This window comes from Sebastes fasciatus, chromosome 14 (assembly GCF_043250625.1).
Source record: "Sebastes fasciatus isolate fSebFas1 chromosome 14, fSebFas1.pri, whole genome shotgun sequence".
In the NCBI taxonomy this organism is placed as follows: domain Eukaryota; kingdom Metazoa; phylum Chordata; class Actinopteri; order Perciformes; family Sebastidae; genus Sebastes; species Sebastes fasciatus.
In genome coordinates this window covers 5,778,106-5,791,632 of record NC_133808.1, presented here as the reverse complement: position 1 = coordinate 5,791,632, position 13,527 = coordinate 5,778,106, and the positions used below count along the sequence as shown (strand labels likewise).

The 13,527-nt window shown below is 41.4% G+C and overlaps 1 protein-coding gene across 4 annotated transcripts in view; it reads left to right on the top strand.

The window, feature by feature from the left end:
- Window positions 1-13,527, top strand: part of LOC141782187 (contactin-associated protein-like 5) — a 64,061-nt gene that overhangs the window by 22,155 nt on the left and 28,379 nt on the right. For 2 of the 4 annotated variants that reach the window (XM_074658250.1, XM_074658251.1), the window contains exons 3-8: window positions 2,314-2,507; window positions 6,079-6,226; window positions 7,749-7,952; window positions 8,766-8,950; window positions 10,112-10,255; window positions 12,726-12,999. In XM_074658250.1, the coding sequence (XP_074514351.1) occupies window positions 2,314-2,507; window positions 6,079-6,226; window positions 7,749-7,952; window positions 8,766-8,950; window positions 10,112-10,255; window positions 12,726-12,999 (1,149 nt within the window). Of the gene's footprint in view, window positions 1-2,313; window positions 2,508-5,606; window positions 5,827-6,078; window positions 6,227-7,748; window positions 7,953-8,765; window positions 8,951-10,111; window positions 10,256-12,725; window positions 13,000-13,527 lie in introns of those variants that run through there. The other 2 variants (XM_074658254.1, XM_074658252.1) reach the window with 2 other exon arrangements.

Below are 13,527 nucleotides of genomic sequence, written 5' to 3'. Positions count from 1 at the left end.
AGCAAAATGCAACAAAGTTCTATAGAAACAGATTTAGTGAATAAATCATGTTATACATGAAGCATGTGATTTAAACTGAAGCTTCCTAAGAAAGACAAAAACATCAGATATGTGTGGAGCCATGAGGAGACTGTAACCTTCCTTACATTAATACATGAAACTAACAGAAATGTCATATTTCCATTGCGTTTGATGCATTTTTTTCCACCCTTCAAAGTTCGACTGGTGCTCCTTTAATTCCGTCATTCTGCTGCTGTATCTGCCACTGGTCCCTCCATACGGCTTTCCACCGTACCAACTCAGAGACCCTTTGTCTTTCTGTTTTGAAGTAAGGCCAAATACATTATCTCTAAAGCATGACATGCTGACAAAACATTCACCAATCAGCCGTAACATGATGACCACCTGCCAATATTGATTCCCCCTTTTGCTGCCAAAACAGCCCTGACCCGTTGAGGCATTGACTCCACTAGACCTCTGAAGGTCTGCCGTGGTATCTGGCACCAAGCCATCAATAGCAGATCCTTTAACTCCTGTAAGTTGCGAGGTGGGGCCTTCGTGGATCGGACTTGTTTGTCCAACACATCCCACAGATGCTCGATTGGATTGAGATCTGGAGAATTTGGAGGCCGAGTCAACACCTCCAACTCGTTGCCATCCACATGATGTAAAAGAAAACGTGATTCATCAGACCGGGCCACCTTCTTCCATTGCTCCGTGGTCCAGTTCTGATGCTCACCTGCCCATTGTAGGTGCTTTTGGCGGTGAACGCGGGTCAGCATGGGCACCCTGACCCATATGCAACAAACTGCTCCTCACTGTGTGTTCTGACACCTTTCTATCGAAACCAACATTAACTTTTTCAGCAATTTGAACTACAGTAGCTCTTCTATCGGATCGGACAACACAGGCCAGCCTTCGCTCCCCACGTGCATCAATGAGCCTTGGGTCTGACCCTGTCGCTGGTTCACCGATTTTCCTTCCTTTGACCACTTTTGGTAGGTCCTGACCACTGCAGACCGGGAACATCCAACAAGAGCTGCAGTTCTGGAGATGCTCTGACCCAGTCGTAATTTTTTCTGCTTCCAACACATTAACTTCAAGGACAAAATGTTCACTTGCTGCCTAATTCATGGTCATAATGTTATGGCTGATCAGTGTATATTTCCATGCTGTAATGCAAACTTAAAAAAAAAAAAACTGTTTATCCTCATATAATTTTCAACCTCACATCAAATCAATTTGGAGGCAAAAATGTTCATCTGTCCTAATTTCAATGGGGCAAATTGGGGTGTGTATCTTTGTGCTTTCAAGTGGCCCTGATCTGGACCGTCACACTGCATATCATATGATCGTCCTCAATCTCCGTCTTAACAATTTTTTCTTGCTCAGAAGATTGGCATTTTAATATGGCATCACTATGAGAAATCAGTGTAAATAAATGAGGTGGACTCTTCATACATGGTATGACTTATGTGGGAGTCATTTTTCTTGCTTCATTGGCAGCAAACTCAGCAGTAGGATCTGTCTAATTCATCTTGGATGCAATATCCTTTTCAATGGATAGAACAGCGAGTCCTCACAGTCTGTCCTGAGACACTGATGTACACGAAAAGTCCTCGATTTGTAATACTGTACCCCTGTGATGCCTATTTCTCTCCTCAAATGTTTTCAGAATCATTTTGTAGTGCACGGTTTAGCTGTAAAATGAGAAAGTTTGTGGCGCTGCCGCCATTGTGAAATCTGGTGAAGGAACGCCAAGTTCCGGTCACATGACCGCAGCAACGCTCTCTCAATGAAATGACAAATGTCTACAGTCACGGGCTAGATTTTTTAAAGCCTGAAAACAGAGCCATGAGGAGGTGCAGAAGTCTAGTTTTCTCTCAGAACACTTGAATTACAATATGCTGAAAGGTTATTATGGGATTTTTGCCCATTGATGCCAAAAATATTCTGCCCACTGCCACTTTAAGGACAATATTATTTTGAAAAACGATCATGTAATATTGTTCAATGTTTCTTCAATATTGGCTTTTTAGCAGAACAGAGATTGAAGTTACTTTAGAAGAGAGCATTGGTGAGTTCTTTAGATATTATCTATAGTCTGAGGGCTTACAGTTTTTTCGTGGGAACTCTATTTTTTTTTTGCTCACAAAGTAATCAGTGGCTAACTTGTTAAAATGACAAAGGTTTTTGAGCTGCACAGACCTCATTGTAGTTGTAAAGATAATGTGCTTTCCAATTCACAACAACTATCCACATTCCATCGTTTAAATGGATCTCCTCTCTGTATGTTTTTCTTCTCCCCCAAAGAGGCAGGAGGCTGGGTTCCCATGGTGACGGACCGGGAGCCCTGGCTCCAGGTGGACCTCAGAGACCGGATGGAGGTGACGGCTGTGGCCACGCAGGGGCGCTACGACAGCTCGGACTGGGTCAGCAGATACATGCTGCTCTACAGTGACACGGGGCAGGCCTGGAAACAGTACAGACAGGAGGACGGAGGAGGGGTGAGTCTTTACGGTTTCATTTCAGCATTTCTGCTGTGATGTTTTAGTAGCTTTGGCTATTATGTTAAAGTTACACTCGGTGACCATTCAAGGTCCACTTATTACTGATGTCATGTGGCAATGTAATCATACTAGGGAGTAATATGAGGCAGATGCTGTTGCTCTATCTAGTGGTCTGAATAACGTCCACATGGACTCAAAGACAAACTGATTCGATTTTAGTGGTCAAAGGTCAAGGTCACTGTGACCTCACATAAGACATTATGACTATTTCACACAAATGTATAACAGGATAAAATGATAAAGTGATTTTGAGCAGACATGGATGTAAACTTGACTGGTTGGTGGAGGCATACAACCGCGAGGCGGTATTTCTAGTTTGGTAATCATTAGATGTAATGCAGTATAATTCTGTGGTTTATCAATGACGTGTATGAACCGACTGGAGTCTCTGCCAACAGTGACAGCTCTCTCATGAATGGCTCCTTCGCAGGTCAAACACACACATGAGTAGACAGGCTTCATTCACTTGGATTAGTTGTTGGTATCTTAGTTGTGATTCTTAATGAGGATGAAAATGTGCCGGCCTATAAATAACACCTATAGAAAGTCTTCATTTGTTGGCAACTCCAGGATGCTGAAATTTTTTTAAACCTCATTCATCGTGGTAATTTAAAGGGGACATATCATGCTCATCTTCAGGTTCATACTTGTATTATGGGTTTCTATTAGAACATATTTACATGCTTTAATGTTCAAACAACACATAATTTTTTCCATACTGTCTGTCTGAATATACCTGTATTCACCCTCTATCAGAAAGGCTCCGTTTTAGAGCATTTAAACGGAATGGCAACGGAATTGCGTTGCTAGGAAACAGCTTCGGTCAATGTTTACTAAATATTGTCTAAATAAAATTGTCTAAATATTGTAGGTTTTTGACATCACAAATGTACAGAAATCCTGACGGCTTGTTTCAAACACACAGTTTCTAAATACGGGCTGTGTGTATTTATCTGTGGATTGAGCGTTTTCATACTTTCACAGTCTTTATATATCACTTAAACCTGCCTTATAATATAAAAGACATGAAAATCTCAATTTTCAAATAGGAGACCTTTAACAGGAAATTGATTCTTATTTTACTAAACATATGAAAGACTGAGGATCATAGGGAGAGGTTAAAATAACTTATAACACCAAAATTAAATAACACCAAAATATCTGAATTGACTCTATCTAATGTAGTTTTTACAGAAGACATTAGACTGCTGTTTACACAGGCTGACAGGTAATAACCGTGATGAGTGAACTGATCTTCATGTGTAAAATCAGTGGAGTGACCCTTTGAAGAAATTAAAACTATTTTGAAATGTATAGATTTAAAAATGTAATTAGTTTGATCCGATTAGAACGGCTTCAGGGTCATTTCTTACACTTCCTGTTGGGTGTGGTCATGTGGTTTAACGATCTGTAGATCGATGTGTTTGTGTTTTGATCTGTCATTTTTTCCCTTTAGATGATTAACTGGCCTTCTATAACCTTCTAGAACACAAACTGCTCGTTGTTATGATCCATACAGAATTGATTGTGGGTAAATTGAACATACTGTATGTGCCTGCCTGCCTGATGCAACACTGACATAAAGGAAAAGTGGCACGAGGGAGCTCATCACAGGAGAGGAAGAGGAAAGAGTCTTAATGAGGCCGCTCGTCAGTTGATACCAGAATAGAAATAGTGAAGTCACGGCAGGGAGACAACTGTTTACATGGATGAGGACCAATCTCTGGTCACTTGGGAGACAATCTGCACCCTGAGGCCCTCTAACCAGAGACTCTGCTTCCTCCGCGAGTCACACTTGAGAGGATGTGCTGCTGCGAGGCTTTGCACAGGGGAAAAGAAACACAAACGTCACAGTTTAGGAAGTCCTAAAACACAACAAAAATGAATTAGTTTTCATACAATAAATCTAAAATATATTTTGTTTGATTCGGGTGAGCTGGCTCTTTTAAATGTGTCTTTTTCTGCTGTGGACACATAAATAGTCTGTCCACTGTGTCTTGAACAGGCTGAAACCCTGCATGGCGGGTGTCATGGATACTCGTGTTGTCTTTTGTACGAGGTTGCTGTGCTGATTCTTTAATTTCATTTGCCAAAGAACATTATCACACATCAGACGGCCGTGAACCCCGGTGAAACTAGTGAATGCCTCCTCTGCAGGCGAGAGCTATTGTGCACTAAGTGCTTCGCTTGCATCTGCTTGTAGATTCAGCCACTTAAACAGCTGAAAGGAGGAAAAGCGGCAAGCATAAATCACAATAACAGCCTCAACAGTTAGCGTGTCGGACAGTGCCTTCATTATCTGTGGAGAAGCAGCGTTTTTGTATATCTATGTCTTGAGAGACATTCAGCCTCCACTCTGCTGCTGTAGACAGTCTGTGCCACTATACTCAGCATGCTTACCCATGGAGCTTTGTGTTTCCTACTGCCAGGGGGAAATGCTGAATTATTTGTCTTGTTTGACTCTGTTGAACTATTCACAAAAGCCTGAAGCTCCACTGTCAACAACGTGTTTTTCTGATACAAGTTATTACTGATTTGGATTTATTGACCTTTCCCTGAAACGACTGGTAATCAGCCCTTTAAGAATCCATGTCATGTGCACAGATTCATTTCTGCTTACACTGCATAGATGTGTTTATTGATCTTCTATGGTGTCACAAAGCAGCCTGGTCTCCTAAAAATTACGTTCACATACAACGAAACTGCATCATCAATTATGTTTTTGAAGTCATATCATAGTCTGCGGTCATGTGACCGGAGCACAGCCAATAGGAACGCTCTCTCAATGAAATGACCTGTGATTGGTCAAAGTCTGCCGTCAAGGGCTAGATTTTTTAAAGCCTGAAAGCAGAGCCATGAGGAGGTGCAGAAGTCTAGTTTTCTCTCAGAACACTTGAATTACAATATGCTGAAAGGTTATTATGAAAGTTTTGCCCAATGATGCCAAAAATATACTGCCTACTGCCACTTTAAAATCTTGTTTTGAAATGGAGTTGCAGGTTTTTAACCAGTTCATGGTTATCTGTGTCAGAGCTGCAGTTGTAACCTCTGGCATTTTCTGCTTCACTCTTTTGCTCCCTTGGAAAGGAACGCTGAGGTGGAAATGAATAATGACATCTCAGAGGTGTGGGTTGTTATTTCCCAGAGAGAAGACAGTGCAAGACCCCTTATTTCCCCATTTGTTCCTCATCACGGTGAACCGAATATTCTCATATTTCTGCACCACATGATGGTTCTTATCTCTTTTCATCAAATGGTATGTTCACGGAGAGGAAAAAGACATTGCCCTCGGGTTTGCCCTGTCAGCACTTTCCTATTCAAAAGATTTAGATATTTTATTCTGCTTGGATTTCAAGCATTCAGCTAAAAAAAGATTTTTTTTTCTACTCCCCACTTGAAATGTTACTGTTTGTTTTCTTCAGATCTTTATGTTATTTCTCAGCCACATTTGTTGACATCAATTTACATGCTGGCATCATAGCCATAATCTTTGTCTCTGTTCCTTCAGACGTTTGTGGGGAACGTGAACTCGGAGGCCGTCGCCCAGAACAAGCTGTCCCACTCGGTGAGAACCCGTTTCCTACGTTTCGTCCCTCTGGACTGGAACACCAGCGGCTGGTTGGGCCTCAGAGTGGAGGTGTATGGCTGCTCTTACAGTGAGTGACACACACCCTGCAGCTCAGTCTGTACATCTAAACACCACACTCACACCAACAATGATCAATTCATGTAGTGGGTGTAACAATACATTAACACAACACACCCTGGATTTTTCAGTATTTTATTGCCAGGCTCAAGCATGATAAGTCCTCTGTTATTTCAGAGAAACAAAGAATTCATATAGGGTCTCTGTTGTGCTGTGGACAGAGCCAACATGGTCTCAACGGTACACTCTATTGGCACAAGCTACACACGCACACACATGGATGTTTTCATTTGTGTGTGTGTGAGTGTGTGTTTGGATTTTTGAGAATGAAATATGACCTGCACAAGAGTAAAAGCTCAATGAAATAATAAACAATAAAGACTGGTCCCTAATAAACGGGAAAAAATGAAGGTGCTCACATAATAAATTCAGTATTATGCTCATTTCCACATGATATGACTCTGTTGTTGCATTGCTGTAGAAATGTATATTATAATAATAATATACTATCAAGACAACAGCTAAACACAGAGGATGTAATGAGCGTGGGAGGAAACCTGAGAACCCGGAGAAAACCCACGCTAACACGGGGAGAACATGCAAACTCCACAATAAAAGGACCCCAAGCCAGGTTCAAACCCAGAACCCACTTGTTATGAGGCGACTGTGCTAACCACTGCACCACTGTGCCGCCACCTAGAAACCCTCAACTATAATTTTGTCACTTAATAATAAAATAAATATAAAGTACAGCGCTTAATTTAGAGGAATACGCTGCCTAAACTGCAGAGCCTTTTGCTTATAAGCTGCCATCTCTGCTGCCTGACTCTCCCACTACATAAAGTTTCTCATTTATTTCTTGAGAATGTGCCAATTAATCTAGCAACTTTCTGGTTTGACTGGGTACTCATGTACAACACACACCTGTGGTGTCAAGGAGAATTGTGCCACACACGCAACGTATAATTCAGATAAAATAAGCAGTCAGGTTACAATAGCCTGGAGTTACTGTGTTGATTGTGCCAATTGTTACTATCCTGGCAGATTGACGCTCGTCAAAATAGCACTGGTGTTACGCAGTAATGGCTTACATAGTAAACAGTAGGTGCAGGGATTTTGATCAGTGTCGTATGCCACCGGTGTGTTTTTCCATTAACACTTGGGCAACAGTGTGAAAAAAGGAAAGAAAAGGATGATGTGGTTTAACTCCACCTCTGCAGTGCAATGTCATCTGGCAGCACATTGCGTTGGCCTATCAAATATACACAAGCACACATATCAGGTAGCCTACACCTATAGAATCCCTTTTAGCCTTGTATAACTTAGTGCTTAGTTAGTTAGTTTCTTAGTTTATATTTTGTGTTCTCACTTGTTGAAGCAACACACTTATACCCCTGCAGAGATGTTTATTTGACTCAGGTCTATTTTCAGTCTTAAAAACAGATTTGTTTAAAAATCTATTTTTCTCCATACAGCCACATTATTGTATCCATCAAAATCGTTGGTTTTTATTCTGACGATCTTTCTTTTAGAGTCAGATGTGGCCAACTTTGACGGAAGAAGCTCTCTGCTGTATCGTTTCAACCAGAAGTCCATGTCGACGGTGAAGGACGTGATCTCTCTGCGCTTCAAGAGCCATCAGGCCGAGGGCGTTTTACTGCACGGGGAGGGACAGAGGGGAGATTACATCACCCTGGAGCTTCACAGAGGGAAACTGGCCCTCTACCTCAACCTAGGTAAATCATAGCAGTTTCACAACCTCACTCTCCAAATACATGCTTGTTTTTTTAATATGATTTTGAGGCCTGTTTGCTTGATTGACCGCTGTGTTATAGCCTATTAGCAATCGGCCATGGTGGGTGGGTGCCAGTTTGGCCAAGGCCACACAGGGAATGTCAGCAGTGCATGGCAGCTGCAGAACCTGTTTTTTTTTTATTTCAGTGCCTATTTGAACAGGTTAGAGCAGCCACACTCACTGTAAGCAACGCGGCTCAGGCGCGGCTCGGCTGCGTGTCAGCTGTGTCTCTACTAGAGATTTGAGAGAGTTACCCAGGCTTCTTCACCAATATTAGGTGGCGAGCAGCAAATAAAAATCCAGGAATGAACTTGTCCCTTGAGAAACCTATGTTTTCATTTGCATGTTTTTTATATAGACTCTGGTTACAGCCTATCATTTTCAATTACTGATTTTTACTGCCTACATCCTATTTTGTATATAATTGTTCTCCAACTGTCTTCATCATTCTGAAACCATAACACAACAAATGTTGGGGACGACTCCTTTTCTGATCTGACAACATGCATAAGTAGGTCTTACATGTCTTTCACTACGCTGGAGTAGGGTTCACAGAATGAATGTTTAGCTGACAAATCTGCTACATTTGAATCCATGCCATAATAATCCAGGCTGCTCTAATTGCAAATTAAACGATCCCCAACATGGCCAAGTAAATGTCTCTTTAATACACGGGAATTACTAGATAAATGACTTTGGTGATTGTGTCATTAATCATCTGTTGATTGAGTTGTTTTTCGTGTGTTTCTGTCAGACGACACGAGGCTCAGGTTCAGCAGCAGCCGAGTAGCCGTCACGGTCGGCAGCCTTCTGGACGACCAGCACTGGCACTCCGTCACCATTGAGCGCTTCATCAAGCAGGTGAACCTCACGGTGGACTCCCACACGCAGCACTTCCAAACCAGAGGGGAAGGAGACTCACTGGAGGTTGACTATGAGGTCAGTCCATTTTGCCAGTCATTCAGACTGAACAAGTGTTCACTGGGATGCCCTAATTCAGTGGGAGGAGTTATTTTAGGTATCCAGGGTTCAGGACAGGTGGAGCTCTTCAAGACTTGGATGGACCTTTGGTTGAATAATCAGTACAAAAAAGAGGTACTATAGTCCCCCTGGCTACTAAAAATTTATTTTTAGAAGTCTGTCATCCCAAGTGCCCTCAGTATTCTTAACTCAACAATGTGACTGAGTAGATCTATGCCACAGACACTGAAATGTGAAATTGTGTAATATGTAATATGACCTGTTTTTAACTGCTTTTTATGTTGTTGTTTCCTGCATTTGGTGAGCAGAAGACAAATTTCCACCTTGGTGGACAATAAAGACTTATTGTATTGTATTGCCCCTCAGCATCTGATACCGATGCACAAGGCACCCTTTAGCATCTGTATGAGACTTTCAAGTTACTACAAAAGTTACTAAGTTAAAACTAAGTGTTTTTTTTTACCTTAGAGCGGAGCTTTGTCTCTCAGAACCAATTTAACCAATAGTCAGTAGTGGAAACCGACTTATTTAGATTTCTAGAGGCTACTTTGTATGAGTTTCAGTACTGTAAGTATAATAACTATTTTAAATACAAGAACATTTAGGTAATTATCTCTCCTTTCATCTTCCAGCTCCTTTACTTTTCCTGTCTGCAGTCTTTTGTCCTGCATTATGTAAAAAGTCAATTAGAAGCCCAGTTACCTGTAAACATGCCCAAGAAATCAGGTTTCCCCATAGAAGCCTCCCCCATTACAGAAACGAAGTTTCTCCTTTGCAAGACGTTTAATAAATCAGCTCTCTGGAGAAAACTAACTGTTACTTACTGTTGTTATGTAAGTGCATGTAAGACACTGTGTAGAACAGAATGCTGCCATCACTCTCTAGCTGAAATAGCTAGGGGAAAGCTGACAGAGTATCATTGCATTATATATTGAATGCACAAGGCAAATGATAAGTGTAGATTCCCCAGCACTTCTTGGTTATAAAACAAGGTGGTGCCATCCTAGTTAACATAAAAAATACCAAAACAGAATGTGAATTTCATTGTGAAATGATTACTTATAAATTTTTTTTTTTTTTTGTATTTCGTATTGTTTTGCTTCTGTCTCTTCATTAAAGCTGAGCTTCGGAGGCATCCCGCTGCCTGGCAAACCTGGCACCTTCCTCAGGAAGAACTTCCACGGCTGCATCGAAAACCTCTACTACAACGGAATCAACATCATCGACCTGGCAAAGAGACGCAAGCCACAGATTTACAGCGTGGTGAGTTTGACTTGCGTATTCATTTTTTTACCCAAAGCACGATGTTTCCTCAAACCTAACCAAGTCGGTTTTGTGCCTAAACTTAACCAAACCTTAACCATAAGGTTATCACATCATACGATAGGTTTATTTTTCAACATTGATGTGTAACGGCTTTTCTGCTGATTGGAGCATCAGATCAGAGAACACTTGTATATGTTGCTCTAGAGGACAAATGATGTATTTCGTTTTTTTCATTTTCATTTGGAGGACTTCACAGTTAAAGCTACCCAGTGTTTCACCAGTTCCACTTTTTATGTGAAGCAGCAGCAGCATGAAATGTTGGGTTAGCATTTGCAGTGACTTAATCCAGCTCTGATACGGCTGTGAAGAGTAAACAGTGAGGCTGATATCAATCAGATCAATAACACTGGATTAGACACATGCCTCATTTCCTGTCAATCCCGTGTTTGTGACAGCAATTTGAATCCTGGGGCTTCACATTTTCCTAAAACTGTGAGCCATTGACTTCAAGATATTTGCATATCGCTCTGATGGTAGGCATTCTGGCCTGAAATTGGTTAGTGGAGAGAGAAAATTGGTGTGAACACAAACTGTCGTTACATTTAATCTGATCTCATTATGCCACAAAGTGTAAATGTGAACATACGGGGCAGAGGCCACTTCCAAAGAGCCACAAGCCTCATCTCATCTCAGACTCCGTCTACCTTTAAAAGTCTAGATTAGTGTCACAGAGCTACACAGAGTAACACAGAGCTACCCTGACCTCCTAACAATTACCTCCCCATACAACTAAACTGCATTCTCAATTACGTTTGGAAGGAAACGTATTTTGTCACGGATTATGTTTGTCTCTATCTAATTTTGTGGGAGACAGGGGTTGCAGAGAGAGATGGAGAAAGGCTGGCAGTCATGATGGAATAAGTGATGGGAGTTTAATGGGGTTGGGAAGGAGTCACATTGAGAGTCAAAAGAGAGGCAAAGAGCTCTGATTGCTCTTTGCTGCCCGGCAGCCTCTGAGTTTGATAGGACAATGTACCTGACATGACATCTGAATGAAATTGTGTTTTTTCTTTTGTCTTTTATATCCGACTCCAAAATTAGATCATGTTGTTTCAAACTGATGCTTTGAGCTGTGCTTTTTTTTCTGAACCATATGGATTTTTCAACTGACAGAAGGATCATTTGTCCTATTTCAAAGATTAAAAAAACACGTGATAAAAATAAAACAAAAAAAAGTCCAGGTGAATGTTTGTTAGATCTTTTACTTTTACATTTTTAGATGTTTGGCTCCACATGACATTTTTAACCACTGTGTTCTCCCACAATGTTTTTTGTTTTCAGTGGAAGTTTTGTATATTTTGTCTGACTAATGCTTTTGGTCTAATTTTCGTCTACTGGAGTTATAATTGTCTCCGGTTTTATTTTTGATTGGCTGTCACAGCCTGTGGCTCAAGAGCAAAGAAATGAGTTTAATGCCTGTCAGATGTTTAGAACTGAAACATTGCTTTTTCAATACATTTCCAAATTCCAGTTCATTACAACTTGGGTCTTATTGTCAATGTGTTTTCCCCATCGATTCTATCAGTAATAATGACATTGTATACACCAAGTATATAGCTGAAATCTGGAAGCATGGTGACATCATTAAAAAGTCCAAATATTCAACAAAAATTAGGAATCAGATGGACTAACACAGGATGAATGGTACATTTATTACCCAAACTGTTGCTTGTAACACCAGCTGCTGCAGCTTTGACCTACTGTGCTTACTGCAGTCGTACACAGACTGATTGCCTTGTTGAATTTAATGAGGTTTAGCCTTCAACATTTGCAAGTATTTAGTATTTCCCTCACAAATGATCTTTGCCGGGTTCAGACACCGCCTCGCAGAGAGCGCCTTAACCAGACAACAGGCAAAACTCTCATTTTGGAAGATACTTTCGGAGTTAACCTTCATTAGCTTATGCTGCAGTTGGAATGATCTGCTGCGTTTGTCATTAAATGGTGAAAGCAGCATCAGCAGTGGAGACAAAAGAGAAGCTTGCTTCCTGCTCTGCACTGAGACAAAAAAAAAAGAGCAGAGAGACAAAAAGTTCAATAAGACATTTGTAAGCATCAGAGCCTAGCAAGTTTTCCAACAGGGACCCAGAACCAAGATGGAACTGAATTTCAGAATCCTGCTCTAACACAAGCCAATTACGGATTACTTACATCTTCAGTTTGACCTCTAAATAAAGCGGTAATCAGGATAAACTTTTGGTTTGTTTCCAAATTGTCTGATCATCTGGTTGCTCATCTTTATCTAACCTTTATCGATGTCACCGTGTTCCCAGACCTAAGCTCTTAACTTTGTGAGTAACATGTTACTATCACTGATAGAATTGATGGACAAAACTATAAAAATAAACTAAAGTTGTAATAAACACAAATTACCATGTAATGTCAAAGCGTGTTTCTCGTCCTCCAGGGCAACGTGACGTTCTCATGCTTGCGGTCCCAGCTGGTGGCCTGCACCTTCCTGAGCTCCAGCAGCAGCTTCCTGTCGCTGCCGGTGGTTGCGCCGTCCGCCACCATGAGGGGGTTCTCCGTTCATTTTCAGTTCAGGACGTGGAGCCCCGACGGGCTGCTGCTCTCTGCACAGCTGAGGCTGGAGCCCCAGAGACTGGAGCTGCAGATCAGCAACAGCCGGCTCCTCCTGACCCTCCACAGCTCGGGACAACAAAGATCGGAGGCCTCTGCTGGTCAGGACACAGCGCACACACACACACATGCACATCCATGTTTGTACTGTATACCTTTATTCTCTTGTTCAGACCAAATTCTTTCTCTTACTTCTTTGATTTGAATTTCTTTAAAAGTCATTATTTTAATAATGCCCGGGCCACACTGCCTCGATGAACTTGGTTGTTAAAGGTATAACAGACAAATTAACAAAAAAAACTTATGTATGGACTGATACAAAAATAATCCCTCTCAATCATCACTTATGCCCCACCAGAAGTGTGTAGCGCTGTCTGTTCCTGCATAGTCGCTGCAGCCCTCTATATGGATTTTCTCTTTTCTTCTTTCAGGTTTAGTTCAGGTGGTCAAATATTGTCGCATTGTCACACCCCTCGGCTGCTGATACCGACTCACAAGTCCCCCTCTACTCTGTTAGATACAAAGCGTCTGTATTTTACAGATGGGAACGGGTTGTGTTATGTGCATGTGTTCCAGTGATCCCCTGCTCCTCTCTGTGCTGTGAGTGCAGCTATGATCAGTGTGTGTCT